The sequence below is a fragment of the Pelophylax lessonae genome (assembly GCF_965119305.1).
Source record: "Pelophylax lessonae genome assembly, chromosome: 1".
NCBI lineage: Eukaryota > Metazoa > Chordata > Amphibia > Anura > Ranidae > Pelophylax > Pelophylax lessonae.
The window spans coordinates 877,643,894-877,661,061 of NC_138768.1; the positions used below are offsets into that span (position 1 = coordinate 877,643,894).

At 46.2% G+C, this 17,168-nt stretch overlaps 1 protein-coding gene across 1 annotated transcript in view; it reads left to right on the plus strand.

Moving 5' to 3' along the window:
• Positions 1-626: 626 nt before the first annotated feature.
• ATG4D (autophagy related 4D cysteine peptidase) overlaps positions 627-17,168 on the plus strand; it is a 37,093-nt gene continuing 20,551 nt past the window's right edge. Inside the window, exons 1-5 of the mRNA XM_082243225.1 lie at positions 627-750; positions 9,503-9,759; positions 12,557-12,640; positions 14,476-14,649; positions 16,316-16,640. Coding sequence (XP_082099351.1) covers positions 9,564-9,759; positions 12,557-12,640; positions 14,476-14,649; positions 16,316-16,640 — 779 coding nt within the window. The 5' untranslated portion in view covers positions 627-750; positions 9,503-9,563. The remainder of the gene's footprint in view (positions 751-9,502; positions 9,760-12,556; positions 12,641-14,475; positions 14,650-16,315; positions 16,641-17,168) is intronic.

Sequence of the window (17,168 nt, forward strand, 5' to 3'; positions counted from 1 at the left end):
CTGACCCCCTCCAACTCATTACACATTCATGGATCAGGCATGATGGGAAGTGTAGTCCTATGGAGGAGATGGCTGAGGCATGATGGGAAGTGTAGTCCTATGGAGGAGATGGCTGAGGCATGATGGGAAGTGTAGTCCTATAGAGAAGATGGCTGAGGCATGATGGGAAGTGTAGTCCTATAGAGAAGATGGCTGAGGCATGATGGGAAGTGTAGTCCTATAGAGAAGATGGCTGAGGCATGATGGGAAGTGTAGTCCTATGGAGGAGATGGCTGAGGCATGATGGGAAGTGTAGTCCTATAGAGGAGAAGTCTGAGGCATGATGGGATGTGTAGTCCTATAGAGGAGAAGTCTGAGGCATGATGGGAAGTGTAGTCCTATAGAGGAGAAGTCTGAGGCATGATGGGATGTGTAGTCCTATAGAGGAGAAGTCTGAGGCATGATGGGAAGTGTAGTCCTATAGAGGAGATGGCTGAGGCATGATGGGAAGTGTAGTCCTATAGAGGAGATGGCTGAGGCATGATGGGAGGTGTAGTCCTATAGAGGAGATGGCTGAGGCATGATGGGAGGTGTAGTCCTATAGAGGAGATGGCTGAGGCATGATGGGAGGTGTAGTCCCTTAGAAGAGGAAGTGGATGCCTGGTAAGAATCATGAATCCAGGAAGGAGAAGTCTCCCTCTTGTACGGGAAAAGGCTCCTCTAGAAGGTTTCCCCTGGATGGTTGTGGTGTGACGGTGGGCTGTATAGGAGGTAGGATGTGCGGGGTCACCAATGGGGACACACTGACATTGTATGTATGGGGACACCTCTCCTCTATAACCCAACACTGGGCTGATCCTGGGAGAGTGACAGCTTCTATTTAATGACTGATCACCTCCTCCTCCTCCCCTCTCCCCCCTCCCCCCTTTCACCTATCTCCCTCCTCTCTTTCCCCCCCTACCCTCCCATCTTTCTCTCTCCCCCATCCCCTCTCTCTCTTCCCCCCATCCTCTCTCTCTCTCTCTCCCCCCTCTCTCTCTCTCCCCTCTCCTCCCCCCTCTCTCTCTCTCCCCTCTCCTCCCCCCTCTCTCTCTCCCCCATCCCCTCTCTCTCCCCCCTCCTCTTTCTCTCTCCTCTTTCTCTCTCTCTCTCCTCTCTCTTTCTCTCTCTCCTCTCTCTTTCTCTCTCTCCTCTCTTTTTCTCTCTCCTCTCTTTCTCTCTCCCCTCTTTCTCTCTCCCCCCCTCCTCCCCCTCTCTCTCTCCCCCATCCCCCCCTCTCTCTCTCCCTCTCTCTCTCCCCCATCCCCCCCTCTCTCTCTCCCCTCTTTCTCTCTCCCCACCTCCTCTCTCCCCTGTGCTCTGATCAGATACATTGTTAGGGGATCTGTGACGGGAAACGTTGTTGGGGGATCTGTGACGGGATACGTTGTTGGGGGATCTGTGACGGGATACGTTGTTAGCGGCTCCCTCCAAGGACTACAAAACACCCCCATGTTATGGAGAGGGGGGAGGGTGTCCTGTAGTCCTATCACTTTGCTCCTCCATTAGTACAGTGATTGTTGTCCCCCTAGGACAGGATGCGTGTTCCTGGCAGGATCACCGGGTGACCAGGAAAGGAATGCAGCCACCACATATAAGGACAAGCAATCTGCACTATATTACACTTTATTGTCCTCCTACCCCAGGTGACAATATTGAGGCTGGTGATTGGCTGCTCAGTCCTGGGAATAAGATGGGGGTCACACATACCTGAGAGCACCCCATATTTATCACCCACTATTCATACTCCCAGCCCCGGGTGATTAGAGGTACAGACCTTCTGTCATTGGCTGGTGTCATAAACCATGGACTGTGGGCGTGGTGATGTCACTTTCCATGGATCTTGAAATCTACACATTCACAGAACCCTGTGATTGGATGATGAGGCTGTGCAGGCGGAGCTCCGACAGTCAAAGGAGAAGTACCCTGTGTGTTTCGGGTATATTGGGGGGGGGGGGATGCGACCATCTTTATATCAGACATAATCTCGGAGGTAGGAGTCCAGGACAACCTGGGCTCTAGCGATCACAGGATGATCACATTTAGCGTAAATAACAATATAACAAGGCAAGTGGGGAACATAAGAACCCTAAACTTCAGAAGAGCAAACTTTCCAAAATTGTACTCATTGATGGAAAGGGTAAACTGGGACCAAACCCTGGGATCACTGACCACAGAGGGAAAAAATGGTAATTCTTTAGGAATATATTAAACAAATGCATCTTGCAGTGCAATCCTATGGGAAATAAATTTGGAAGAGACAAAGCCAAACCTGGCTGGCTAAACCGTAGCGTTAAAAAACGTATTAAGGGAAAAAAAAAAATGGCCTTCAGGAAATATAAATCAGAGGGCACAGTATCGGCTTTCCAGCAATACAAGGAGGCAAATAAGAAAAGTAAACACGAAATCAAAATGGCTAAAATCAACTTTGAGAGACAAATAGCGGAGGATAGTAAAAAAAACCCAAAGAAATTCTTTAAAAATATCAACAGCAAAAAAACTAGGGCAGAGCATATTGCACACATAATTAGCGATGATGGGAGGATGGTTACAGAGGACACTGAAAAAGCAACCGTGCTGAATGCTTTTTTCTCATCAGTCTTTACACAGGAAAAGGAGGGGTACACTGACCATGACTATATGGTTAGTAGTAATACACAGGACTTGCCACTATGGCTAACAGAGGGTGAAATCAGGGAAAGGCTGGATAAACTTAACACAAACAAATCACCAGGCCCGGATGGCGTACATCCGAGAGTACTCAAGGAACTCAGTAAGGTTATATCTAGACCACTGTTCCTGATCTTTGCTGACAGTAGTAAGACAGGAGATGTACCAGGGGATTGGAGGAAGGCTAACGTGATTCCGATATTCAAAAAGGGTCAGAGGCATATCCAGGAAATTATAGGCCTGTCAGTCTGACATCGATAGTATGTAAACTTCTGGAGGGGATGATAAGGGACTATATCGTAGACGTAGAGTATGCTAAAGACAACAACATCATCAGCAGTAACCAGCACGGGTTTACAAATGGGTCTTGTCAAACCAATCTCTTAACATTCTACGAGGAGGTGAGCTGTGAGCTAGAAAGGGGCAGACCAGTGGATGTGGTGTACTTGGATTTCGCTAAGGCGTTTGATACAGTTCCCCACAAGCGCTTAATTTATAAAATAAGGTCTGCAGGTATCGACAGCAGGGTTTGCTCTTGGATACGGAACTGGCTAAAAGGGCGTATCCAAAGGGTGGTAATAAACAGCGCATACTCAGACTGGTCTGAGGTAGTAAGCGGGGTCCCCCAAGGCTCAGTCCTAGGACCAACCTTGTTCAATTTATTCATAAACTGCATTGAGGTCGGGATCAGGAGTTCTTTATCAGTTTTTGCAGATGACACAAAATTGGGCAGGGCAATAACTGCACAGCATGAAGCAGATATCCTACAGAATGACCTGGAAAAAATAACGGAGTGGGCTACGACATGGCAAATGAGGTTTAATGTGAAGAAGTGTAAGGTTTTGCACTTGGGGACTAAAAACATAAAAGCACAATACACGTTAGGGGGGGGAACCCTTGGGGGAATCAAAAATGGAGAAAGAGCTGGGAGTCTTGGTTGATGATAGACTAGGCAATAGCATGCAATGTCAAGCAGCAGCTGCCAAAGCCAACAGAATATTAGCATGCATAAAGAAAGGGATGTATTCCAGAGATAAGACTATAATCCTTCCACTTTATAAAACTCTGGTCCGACCGCATCTGGAGTATTCTGTTCAGTTCTGGTCGACAGTCTTCAGGAGGGATGGGTTGGAGCTGGAGAGAGTCCAGAGAAGGGCAACTAAACTAATTAGGGGATTGGAGGACCTTAATTATGAAGAGCGTCTGCAATCGCTTGATTTATTCTCCCTGGAGAAGAGACGCCTGAGAGGGGACATGATACTAATTTATAAATATCTCAATGGAGATCTCGGCATAGAACAGCTATTCAGTCGAAGGGATTGCATGAGGACTCGAGGGCATACAATGCGATTAGAGGAGAAGCGTTTTAACCTTAGGCAATGTGGGGGGTTCTTTACTGTTAGGGCTACAAGATTGTGGAATTGTCTACCACAAGAGGTGGTTTCTGCGGGAAGTATGGTGGCTTTCAAAAGACTCTTAGACTTACATCTCAAGGATCAGGACATTTAGGGCTATGTGAGATGATTACAGCCACACACACCTACACAGGTTGAACTGGATGGACTATTGACTTTATTCAACCTCACCTACTATGTAACTATGTAATATTATGTCCTAAAGATGAATGTAACATGAAATATGGCCCCAAGTCACATTTTGGACCTTCTTTAGCCTCTATCATGTGGTTGGCTGGGGGGGGGGGGGTTAAAAACAGGAGGTTCAGCAAGTGACAGGTTCTCCTCTTCCCCCACAGACCCATACCTGGTCTTCTAAAATGCCCCCACACACTCACTGGTCTTCAGAAATGCCCCCACTCACTCATACCCAGTCTTCTAAAATGCCCTCACTCTACATTCGCATATCTGGTCTTCTAAAATGCCCTCACACACTCATACCTGGTCTTCTAAAATGCCCTCACTCTACATGCTCATACCTGGTTTTCTAAAATGCCCTCACTCTACATGCTCATACCTGGTCTTTTAAAATGCCCTCACTCTACATGCTCATACCTGAGCTCTTGAAATGCCCTCACTCTACATACTCATACCTGAGCCCTGGAAATGCCCTCACTCTACATGCTCATACCCGGGCTCTTTGAAAATGCCCTCACTCTACATGCTCATACCCGGCCTTCTAAATGCCCCCCACCTCACATTCTCATACCTGGTCTTCTGAAATGCCCTCTCTACATGCTTATACCCAGTCTTCTAAAATGCCCTCACTCTACATTCTCATACCTGGTCTTCTGAAATGCCCTCACTCTACATGCTCATACCTGGTTTTCAAAAAAGCCCCCACTCTACATGCTCATACTCAGTCTTCTAAAAAGCCCTCACTCTGCATGCTCCTACCTGGTCTTCTAAAATGCCCTCACTCTACATGCTCATACCTGGGCTCTTCGCAAATGCCCTCACTCTATATGCTCATACCCGGTCTTCTAAATGCCCCCCACCTCACATTCTCATACCTGATCTTTTAAAATGCCCCCACAAACTCATACTTGGTCTTCTGAAATGCCCTCACTCTACATGCTCATACCCGGTCTTCTAAAATGCCCTCACTCTATATGCTCATACCCGGTCTTCTAAAATGCCCTCACTCTATATGCTCATACCCGGTCTTCTAAAATGCCCTCACTCTACATTCTCATACCCAGTCTTCTAAAATGCCCTCACTCTACATGCTCATACCCTGTCTTCTAAAATGCCCTCACTCTACATGCTTATACCCAGTCTCCTCAAGAGCCGTGGGTATCGTTCTCTTTAATCTAAGTACCCTTAATTGAACAGAGACCTAGGCTGGGCTATAGCCACAAGTGAGAGAGACCTTCCATGAAAGGAAGTCAATACTATTTGGTAAGCAGCCAATCTATGAGGTGGAGGCCTTTTTTCACGCGGGATCACGTATCATTTGGGTGATGACAAGTGCACTTTGTGATTGGATGGACTTTGTGGTATCACTCTTTGGAATGTCTTAATTTATTTTTATTTGTTAAGCGCAACTCTATTTAGATTACGGATTATGATGCACACCACCGCCTGCATTTCTCAGCTCATTCATGGAATACTGACCATGGTGTGGGGCCTATGGTGCCCCATAGCGATCTCCTTCCTTAGCATAGCAGAGAGATCCTCGTGATTGGAGGAGAGCCAGCCATGTGACTATGGCAGCCCACATGACCAGGCTTTTTTTCAAGCCAATGGGTCTTGGGTCCCCCGGTAGCAGGATCACGCTTCTTGTTCATCCGAGGCATTCACACTTCTCATAGATGAGTGTCTGGTGCTCGCTGCTTCATTTCGCCTTTAACAACTTAAGCCCCGGAAGATTTTACCCCCTTCCTGACCAGGGCCTACTTTGCTTTTCGGCACTGCGTGACTTTAACGGACAATTGCGCGGTCGTGCAAAACTGTACCCAAATTAAATTGATGTCCTTTTTTTCCCCACAAACGGAGATTTCTTTTGGTGGTATTTGATCACCTGTGTGATTTTTACTTTTTGCGCTATAGACAAAAAAAGAGCGTAAATTTTGAAAAAATAACAATATTTTTCACATTTTTTGCATGACGCAGAGTCCCAGGAGGGAAAGTACGGCTGTCTCTCCTCCTGTCAGCAGTATAGGGTGTCCCAGGCGGCTTGACTGAGGGTACAGAGAGAGTAGAGCTGAGCTGCAGAGAGGATCCGGTGTGCTGAGGACCAGCGGAGCTAAGCGGGGTTAAGTTTCAGGAAAGCATTCCCAGTTTGTGAGTACTGCAAACTGCCCCTGGGGGTCTGCCTAGTGAGAGGGGACCACTCTGGTGAAGGTCAAAGGGATCCAGGAGCTAGCTAGCCAGTGCAGGAGCAAGTGTAAAGGGGGTGCCAGTGTTGCCCCTGAAGAGCAAAGGGGGTGCCAGTGTGTGGACCCTGAAGTGTAGAGGGGGTGCCTAGTGAGAGGACCCTGAAGTGTAGAGGGGGTGCCTAGTGAGAGGACCCTGAAGTGTAGAGGGGGTGCCTAGTGAGAGGACCCTGAAGTGTAGAAGGGGTGCCTAGTGAGAGGACCCTGAAGTGTAGAGGGGGTGCCTAGTGAGAGGACCCTGAAGTATAGAGGGGGTGCCTAGTGAGAGGACCCTGAAGTGTAGAGGGGGTGCCTAGTGAGAGGACCCTGAAGCGTAGAGGGGGTGCCTAGTGGGAGGACCCTGAAGCGTAGAGGGGGTGCCTAGTGAGAGGACCCTGAACTTAAAGATTTTAGCAAATGGCTGCAATATAACAAAGAGTGAAAAATTTAAGGGGGTCTGAATACTTTCCGTACCCACTGTATATGTGTATGTGTGTGTACACCCCTCACATTTTTGTAAATATTTAATTCTATCTTTTCGGCTACATTCACACCTGAGCGTAGCGTTTTTCGCGCGTTTTTTACCGCGATTTTACCGCGATTTTTGCGGCGTTTACCGCGATTTTACCGCGATTTTTACCGCGATTTTTGTGCAGGCGTTTTTAGATTGAATAGAGATCAATGGAAAACGCCTGTAATCTGCCCAAAAAGAAGCTCATTTACTTTTTTGAGCATTGGGCGTTTTGTATACAGCGTCAAAACGCTCAGATGTGAACAGGGGCCATTGAAATGAATAGGATTTGTCTTGTTGGGCGTTTTGAGAGCTGATCCTAGAGCAGAAAAACGCCCCAAAAACGCCCCAAAACGCCTAGATGTGAACGGAGCCTTAATGTGACAACACTGAAGAAATAACACTTTGCTACAATGTAAAGTAGTGAGTGTACAGCTTGTATAACAGTGTAAATTTGCTGTCCCCTCAAAATAACTCAACACACAGCCGTTAATGTCTAAACCGCTGGCAACAAAAGTGAGTACACCCCTAAGTGGAAATGTCCAAATTGGGCCCAATTAGCCATTTTCCCCTCCCCGGTGTCATGTGACTCGTTAGTGTTACAAGGTCTCAGGTGTGAATGGGGAGCAGGTGTGTTAAATTTGGTGTTATCGCTCTCACTCTCTCATACTGGTCACTGGAAGATCAACATGGCACCTCATGGCAAAGAACTCTCTGAGGATCTGAAAAAAAGAATGTTTGCTCTACATAAAGATGGCCTAGGCTATAAGAAGATTGCCAAGACCCTGAAAATGAGCTGCAGCACGGTGGCCAATACCATACAATGGTTTAACAGGACAGGTTCCACTCAGAACAGGCCTCGCCATCGACCAAAGAAGTTGAGTGCACGTGCTCAGTGTCATATCCAGAGGTTGTCAGCATTGCTGCAGAGGTTGAAGGGGTGGGGGGTCAGCCTCTCAGTGGTCAGACCATACGCCGCACACTGCATCAAATTGGTCTGCATGGCTGTCGTCCCAGAAGGAAGCCTCTTCTAAAGATGATGCAAAAGAAAGCTTAAAAAAATGACTCTCTTTATTGTACAAACATGTACAAAATATACTATAAATACATAACAAAAATAGATAAAATAAAATTGCATATGTAGAAATATATTCCCATGGGGAATGCTGATACAGTGTATCTCAATAGATGTTACGGTCTCTAGATAGCCAGGTCTAGTGTCCCCAGCAAGCCGTCGCGTTTCACCACAGGGCTTCCTCGGGGCCAGAGAGACCAAGGCAGATCGATATTTCCAGCTGCGATAGAGACCTTAGCGGACACATGCGTTGAGGACCAAATCAGTGCGGGTGGGTATATAAGGGGGGTGTGCAATAAAGCAACTACAACCATGCAGATTCGGAAGGAAATTCCCATTCAGTATCCTCTCAAAGTTATCATAGGACCCCAAACTACAGGCAACGGACACGTTGATGTAGTATCATACGAGGAACATTAATGGGGTCTCTATTAAGACCACTGTGTACACAGTGGTCTTAATAGAGACCCCATTAATGTTCCTCGTATGATACTACATCAACGTGTCCGTTGCCTGTAGTTTGGGGTCCTATGATAACTTTGAGAGTATATTCTATATATCCATATATATTGGCCACATCATGGACCTTGCCATCAGAATAAGGGGCTCCTTCCGTCCACCCTTGTAACAAAGATCTGCCTGGATGGATGTCTCTAGGTTTCAGATAAGGTTTGCCTGGCCCCCAGCAAGACATACCCCACCAGCTTTGTTGTAATTTATTTAGATGTGGAATGGGCATATGCAGGAGAGTCTTCCAAGGATTCCGATTGAGACCAACATGGAGAAGCAAACAGTGTAAGGCCCCTTTCACACTTGTGCAACTTGTAATGCAACTTTGGAAATCCGAGTTGCACGACATGTCGTTTCCCCATGCATTCCAATGATACCCATTCATATATGCGCATACTTAAGTTGCAGTAACTTCAAAGAAGTTCATGCACTACTTTGGTCCGACTTTTATGCAACTTGAGGGCCATAGACTTCAATGTTAACCCTCAGAAGTTGCATGAAAGTTGTACCTGAATGTTATACAATGCAACTTCTGTGCAACAGTTGTCCATTATCACTGGTCAAAGCCAAAGTCGTATCCAAGTTGCACCCATCCAAACTTGCACTCTAAAGTCGGCGCAACTTTGGAGTGTACAAGGCTGAAACGGGCCTTAGTAATAGACCTTAAGCCAAAAATAGGAAGCAATAGGACAAGTCCACCAAATATGAATTAAAGTGCCTCGTTCGGTACAGGCTCAAAAGCATTGTGAAGAAGCATTGGGGACGAATTTAGATAAGTGATCTGGGGGTCACATACCAATGGGACAATAATTTGAAAGCATGTAATGACACAATTCTATGTATGCACTGAAATGCTCTCCAGATCCTCACTCGCCACCTAAATGACCACTGGCATTTCTTCTTGCAGGACCTGTGCCCTAGTTGCTTTGGTCGTGCTCTCTCCATCTTTGGGAAGCAAGGTTGGATAAATGAATTCAATTTCTCCCACGGCAGCTCAGTATGGCAGTCCTGGCAGTAGACGTAAGACGGAGGTCCTCAGGAACCTGAGTTCTCACCAAGAACAGGCCAAGATGGGCTACCAAGGATCACCCCGAGATGGTGAGACGGATGAGGTGGACAAGTTAAAAAGCAAGCTGATGACGGCATGGAACAATGTTAAATACGGTGAGTAGAAAATTTGAGTTTTATGATCATGAGCTTTTACTTTTCCCGTTGTTGTTTTTACACATTTTGCTGATTTAAATTTTGCTGCGGTATAACTTCTGGTGAATCCAGAAGGGGGGGTTGGCATGTGACCGGCACAATATATGAAAGAAATTAGCTACAAAGAAACTTTTGTGAAAGTTTTTAGAAGGATACAGATCCATTTATATTGCTCCTTACATGTGAGTAATGAGTTTTAGGCTGTTTCCACTAGTATGGCTTGTCATGCGAATTTGGACACATTAAGTCACATGACACAGCTTATTGATTTCAATGGCACCCGTTCCCATCTTTGGCACTTAGAAAATCAGACACTATCGTATGTAAACCTTTTGGTTATAATTTTTTTTTTTTTTTATATTTAAATTACGAATTTTAGCTAGGAGATTCACTTTGTAACACTAGCGTAGGATCTATGGGAATCCCTATCAGTGGTGGCCCCAATATGTCATTCTTGTCACTTTATTATCGCTGCACATTTCTGATATATTTTTTAAACACTATTTATTTGTTCTTTTTGTGGTGCTAGCAGCTTTTCAGTATTTAGAGACCATTGGTGTGGTATTCTTCTATATATACCAAGGTAAGGAAGCCTTTTCCTACTGATCATCAGTGTAGGGAGCCCTTCCCCACTGTCTAACAATTAAAGAAGGCGCTTCTTTACCCACCAACTTCTCCTCAAACCACCAAGGTAAGGGTTCCGTCTCTGCTAACCATCAACTTAAAGGGGCGTTTCTCCACTGACCACCAAAATAAGGAGGTCCTTCTCCCAATGACCAGCAATTTACGAGAGTCCTTTGCTGGCAACCCATAGAAGGGACACTTCTCCACTAACTATTAATGTACAGGAGTACTTCTCAGCTACCAATGGAAAAGGGGGCCCTTCCCCCACCAACCACCAATGTAGGGAGCCCTTTACTGACCATTAATGTGAGGTGGGTCTTTCTCCACTGACCACCAATGTAGAGTGTGTTTCTCTTCTGACCACCAAAATAAGGAGGTCCTTCTCCCAATGACCAGCAATGTACTGAAGTCCTTCTCTGCTGACAACTATTATAGGGGCACATCTCCACTAACCATGAATGTACAGGAGCACTTCTCAACTGAATACCAATTAATGGGTGTCCTTCCCCACAATTCACCAATGTGAGAAGCCCACTTTTGACCATTAATGTAAGGGGGGTCCTTCTCTGTTGATCACCAATATTTGGGACATTTTTCCACTGACCATTATTTAGAGCTCTTGTCCACTGTAATGCTTCAACAGAACTCCCTATACACAATGTGTACCCTATACCATGGTTCTCAGTATCACATAGGTACAAAGTCATTTTTTTGCCTCCTGGTTATTTGATTTGCATAGATCAGCCTTTCTCTAATTACCTCAGAGGGACCTTTTTTAAAATCAATATCTTACATTGGTGGTCAGTGGGAAGAATGCCTCTTACGTTTGTGGTCAGTGGGAAGAATGCCTCTTACGTTTGTGGTCAGTGGGAAGAATGCCTCTTGCGTTGGGGGGTCAGTGGGAAGAATGCCTCTTGCGTTGGGGGTCACTGGGAAGAATGCCTCTTGCGTTGGGGGTCACTGGGAAGAATGCCTCTTGCGTTGGGGGTCACTGGGAAGAATGCCTCTTGCGTTGGGGGTCAGTGGGAAGAATGCCTCTTGCGTTGGGGGTCAGTGGGAAGAATGCCTCTTGCGTTGGGGGTCAGTGGGAAGAATGCCTCTTGCGTTGGGGGTCAGTGGGAAGAATGCCTCTTGCGTTGGGGGTCAGTGGGAAGAATGCCTCTTGCGTTGGGGGTCAGTGGGAAGAATGCCTCTTGCGTTGGGGGTCAGTGGGAAGAATTCCTCTTGCGTTGGGGCTCAGTGGGAAGAATGCCTCTTGCGTTGGGGCTCAGTGGGAAGAATGCCTCTAGCGTTGGGGGGTCAGTGGGAAGAATGCCTCTAGCGTTGGGGGGTCAGTGGGAAGAATGCCTCTTGCGTTGGGGGTCAGTGGGAAGAATGCCGCTTTCGATGGTGGCCAGTAGCAAGAATGCTGCTCCTTACGTTGGTGGTCAGTGGCAAGAATGCTGCTCCTTACGTTGGTGGTCAGTGGCAAGAATGCTGCTCCTTACGTTGGTGGTCAGTGGCAAGAATGCTGCTCCTTACGTTGGTGGTCAGTGGCAAGAATGCTGCTCCCTTTTACCTTGGTGACCAGTGGCAAGAATGCCTTTCCTTACAGACCGCTAAAAAGAAATGTTGGTGTTATGTCGCTGGCTCTTCAATGTTGTGTTGGCCTCAGAACTATTCGGTACTATCAAATCGGTAGTCAATTGGCCAAAGCTCAAGGAACCCCTAGCAATCTTTTGGCAGGACCCTAATTTGAGAATGGCTGGCTTAGACCCTCGGCCTTCTATAGCACAGACTTGTTAGAATGCCCTCTTTAAGGCCAGACAGGTCTTCACACAAGCTTCTTGTATGTCCACCTACGAACACTGCTCCTCTAGGAACCTGTCTCCAGAGGAGGGAGCTCTGACTGATTGGAGAATCGTTTCATTAGTGGGCAGCACCCTCCTGTCTCTAATCAATCTCACACCTGATGATCGGGGACCCGTTCCCTGCTAAACTTGGCACTATATTCATCATTACACAATTTGTTTGTCACAGTTCACCTTTTAGATTTTATAACAACATGAACAACAAGGTGCAAGTGACCAGGCATTTACAAATCACATTGTCATGGTTTCTCATTTGAGTTGTCTTTTTTTTTTTTTTTTTCAAGGGTGGACTGTGAAAATGAGGACAACTTTCAGTAGATCATCTCCTCTGTACCTGCTGGGGAAACACTACCACTTCAGACTGGAAGGTGAGAGCCGGTACACGGGTATGGTTTAGTAGGGACGTCAAACCGGTCATTCTTGGTCCTTGTGCACGACCATACCTTCATCTGCTTTTTATTATTTTTTATTTTTTTTCTCCAAAAGGACAGGGCCATCTTTTGTTCAGGCATCATCCAAAAAACGAAAAAAAGGGATGCTGAGCACCCTGCTCCTGCGCTTAGAACTAGGTCTTCAGGCTGCCTCTAACACGGAACTTCAATTGGCATCCACCAAGGCTAAGCTTTGCTGCCCTCAACGACCAGGGACGGTCGACCAAACACTGCAAAAAAAGAAAGGAAAAAAAGAGGGCGCACCAGCCTTGCGCATTATTACTTTTTAATAACATAAACTTTAAAATCATCTACTCACAAACATTCGTGATATTTCAGCATTTCAATTCCATAGAGCAGTCTCTTTACAAAAGGAGGGCTGACGCGTTTCGAGGCCGTGCCTCTTCCTCAGAGCCTGAAGGCAATTCCTGGATCCATGGTTTATATACAATGGACCAGGCCTCCACATGACCTTCAGAATTATGGGAGGGGACACCGCCCTTGCGGGCGTGGCTACACAGCTGATAACTCCAAACTAAAACAAACTTCAATCATTACACAAAGCTTTCATAATAAATGCTAGAGAGTGCACATAAAAATGCTCATGGTGTTTAGAAATAAAAAAAAACCCCGGGGCAGTGAATCGCCCTCACACAGTGAGCAAATGACACCAGGGGACAGAAATCAAATATCAAGGGGAACATGCATCAATACATTACCCATACCAGGAGGAATCGCTGCTGCTATGTTAATCCAGAGTCAACATCTACTTCCTGGACTAAGATGCTGGCTCAGAGATCATGTAGCCCCTGCTGCAGCCTTTCACCTTGTAACTTGCTATCAAGTTGCAATGTTTCAGGCTGATTACTGGGGGAGAGGAGACTGAGGAAATGTTGCCTCTGCCTGCAGCAGGTTGATGACATCATTTCAGCCTAGACAGAGTCACTGGACGGAAGGGTGTGTTTTTTTTTTTTTTTTTTTTTTTAATAATAAAAGATGGAGCCTTTCTGAGAAATGATACGGTTTTTGTGTATGGTGACATGTCAGGAAATTATTCATGCATGCTAGTAATGTTAGTGAAATGTCTAAGATGTTGCCCTCAGCAGACATATTGTGGCACCTTAAATATTCTGCTCAGTTTGGCCTACTGTATATATTACATGCTTGGCTTAGCCAGATTTTGCTGAGACCTGCTTATGGTTTATCTTATTGGCGTAAAATGTTTTCATTGAACTTTTACTAAGCCCTTAAATAAAGTTTTGGTAACCCCCTTCCTCCCCCATAATAGGCTGGCACTCAGTCTGGGGAGCATATAATAGACTGAATCACTTACCCTATTCTTTGGTCCCATGAGCCTACTCCCCATCAGAGACAACCGGTCCCACAAAGTTACTCCTGTTCAGATGGCAGTGCGGCCGCCCCTTGCTGACATCGACAAGCAAAATAATGTCCATGTGTTGTATGTGAGGGGCTACCAAAGGCATCTAAGAACACTATGTGACCTCTACAGGCACCCCCCGACTATCTGATTTCCAGATAAATTGATGAATTAAAATTATTTCTACTAAATTAAGGCTGGATTTGGGGCATCTGCTAAGGACATAAACATAGATACCACAGTGGAAGGAGCATGTATGTTTAGGTCTGGATCATCCAACCATCTTATATCTATTATCTGCGCTATTGACCCACCATCCACACTTGCCCATACATGCGTGCCGCCATCCTCCCAGATGAGCAAACTGTGATGTTTCCTTCTCTTGTGTTCACAGATGACATAGAGAGTTTCCAGAAGGATTTTGTGTCTCGGATTTGGCTGACATACAGACGAGATTTCCCTGCACTGGAGGGGACACAGCTGACCACGGATTGTGGTTGGGGCTGTATGATCAGGAGCGCCCAGATGTTACTGGCCCAGGCTCTCCTGGTGCATCTTCTTAACAGAGGTCAGTCCCACTCACAAAAAGAGGTCAGGACAATGGAGTGTGTGTGTGTGTGTGTGGGGGGGGGGGGTGTCTGTTATGAGTAGTGGACTGTGATATAAGGGGGTATCTGTAATGAGTAGTGGACTGTGATATAAGGGGGTGTCTGTGATGTGGACTGTGATATAAGGGGGTGTCTGTGATGTGGACTGTGATATAAGGGGGTGTCTGGGACTGTGATGTGAAGGGGGGGGGGTGTTTGCGGCTGAGGACACTGATGTAACGTGGGAGGGGAGGCTCTGATGTGAAGGGGGCAACTAAGGATCCCTATGTTAAGGGAGGATACTTTAATATGAAGGGGGGACTGAGGACACCGATGTAGAAAGGGGTTGGGGGATATTGATGTATAGGGGGGCTATAATATGAAAGTGAGGACTGAAGACAATGTAAAGGGGGAGAAGGCTGTGATGTGAAGTGGAATGTGATGTGAAGTGGACTGTGATATAAGGGGGTGGAATGTGATGTGAAGTGGAATTTGATATAAGGGGGTGGCTGTGATGTGATGTGAAGTGGACTGTGATATAAGGGGGTGGCAGTGATGTAAGAGGGGACAGTCATGTGAAGAGGGGACCGAGGTCACTGCTGTAATAGAGGGACTGTAATGTGAAAGGTGGGGGGCTGTGATGTTAAGGGGGGCAACTAAGGATCCTGATAAGTGTGAAGGGGGGACTGAGGACACTGATGTAAAAAGGGGTTGGGGACACTGATGTAAAAGGGCTGTAATATGAAAGACAGGACTGAAGACAATGTTAAAGGGGGGAGAGGGCTGTGATGTGAAGGAGGGACTAAGGACACTGATGTAAAGGGGGGGGGGGGACTGTGGACATTGATGTAAAAAAGGGGGAGCTTTGATTTGAAGTGGGGAACCATGGGTATGGATGTGAAGGGGGGGGGGGGCTTTGGGCTGTGATGTATAGGGGGATGTGTAATGTGAAAGGGTGACTGAGAAAACTGATGTAAAAGTGGAGGAAGGGGGACAGTGATGTGAAGGGGGGCTGTGGAAATTGATTTAAAAGAGGGGGGCTGTGATGTGAAGGGGGGACTGAGGACATTGATGTAAAGAGATGGTGTGACGTGAAGGTAGGACTGTAATGTATGGGGTGGGGGGGGGGGCTGTGATGTTACCAGAGCTCATCCAATAACAGTCCTCTTCTCCCAAAGATGATTATTCAAGTCTTCAAATCTGAATAAGGCCAAGATTATTCCAGTGCCTGGTTTCCTTAAAAGACCCGTGGACAAATATCTCAAGAGCTTTGATAGGGCATCTTTTCTTCTATCAGCTCACTTCTGTGCCCAACTTCCCCATGTAGCTTTGTCAGCAAGGCAAGGTCAGAGACATTTGGGCATGCCTTCTTCATCTTCTTCAGGCATCTTGCCTTGTTGAAACGACAGTCCGATCTTCTAGTTACATCTGTGAAGCCTGTCTAGAGGAACCCTGCCTTGCCACCTGTGCCCCTTCCTCTGGTATAGTCTCAGCACATCTAACCTCTTCTGGATTCAGTGACGTTCTTGCTTGGGTCACACAAACCACTAATTCAGTAAAGAAATCCTCACCATTATTGTTGGATAGCAGTGATTTAGGACAGTCTGCAGATTTGACCGTTTTGCTTGTCACGGCTTTATCTTTCAGATTGGTACTGGCCAGAAGCCTTAATCACGCACTTTGTAGACATGGATCCCATCCGATCGTCCTCTCCATCCAACATGAGTGTGTTCTCCACGGCATCATCGGCCTCCAGTCAGCCAAGTCATATACACTCCCCCTGGGAATCCCTTCCACATAGACGTCTTTTACAGCACCCTCACCAGGAGCAGATCCACAGGGACATCCTACAATGGCTGTCCGACTACCCCGATTCCCCCTTTGGTCTACACCACATGGTGAAATTAGGGGAGAGCTTCGGGAAGAAGGCTGGTGATTGGTATGGCCCCAGTATTGTGGCTCACATCTTGAGGTGAGATTGAAAGGGAATCTGTCCAAGTATTTTCTTTTTTTTTTTTTTTTTTTGTATGGAACTTCTATTGGTTTTTGCTTAACTATTTTTTAAAATGTTTACATATTTTATTAATCATTTGCTTTTATACCATTTTTTTTTTCATTACTTTGATACAATCCTTATTTTATAAATAAATAATTTGATACAGGATATCAGGCCATGAGCCAGCAGAGAAATGGGTTGTGTCCCTATTCTGACTCGTTTGGCTGGGTGTGTGGATAGATATTTTGTATATAGCTAAGGATCAAATTATAGGGCGAGAAAATGAAACCGGCACACCAAACCGTACTAGCAACCTTGTTTCAGCAATGAGTTTGCTGTAGTCAATGGATAGATGACACCCTCCGCTCTGTACAAGAGATCACATATCACCAGCATGCCAGAATGGGCCTTAATCCCAGAGATTACAATATTTAACATTATAGGAGCCACTCGGAGTCCCATTCGTCAGGCATACAGTGACCACTATGGGGTTGATTTACTCCA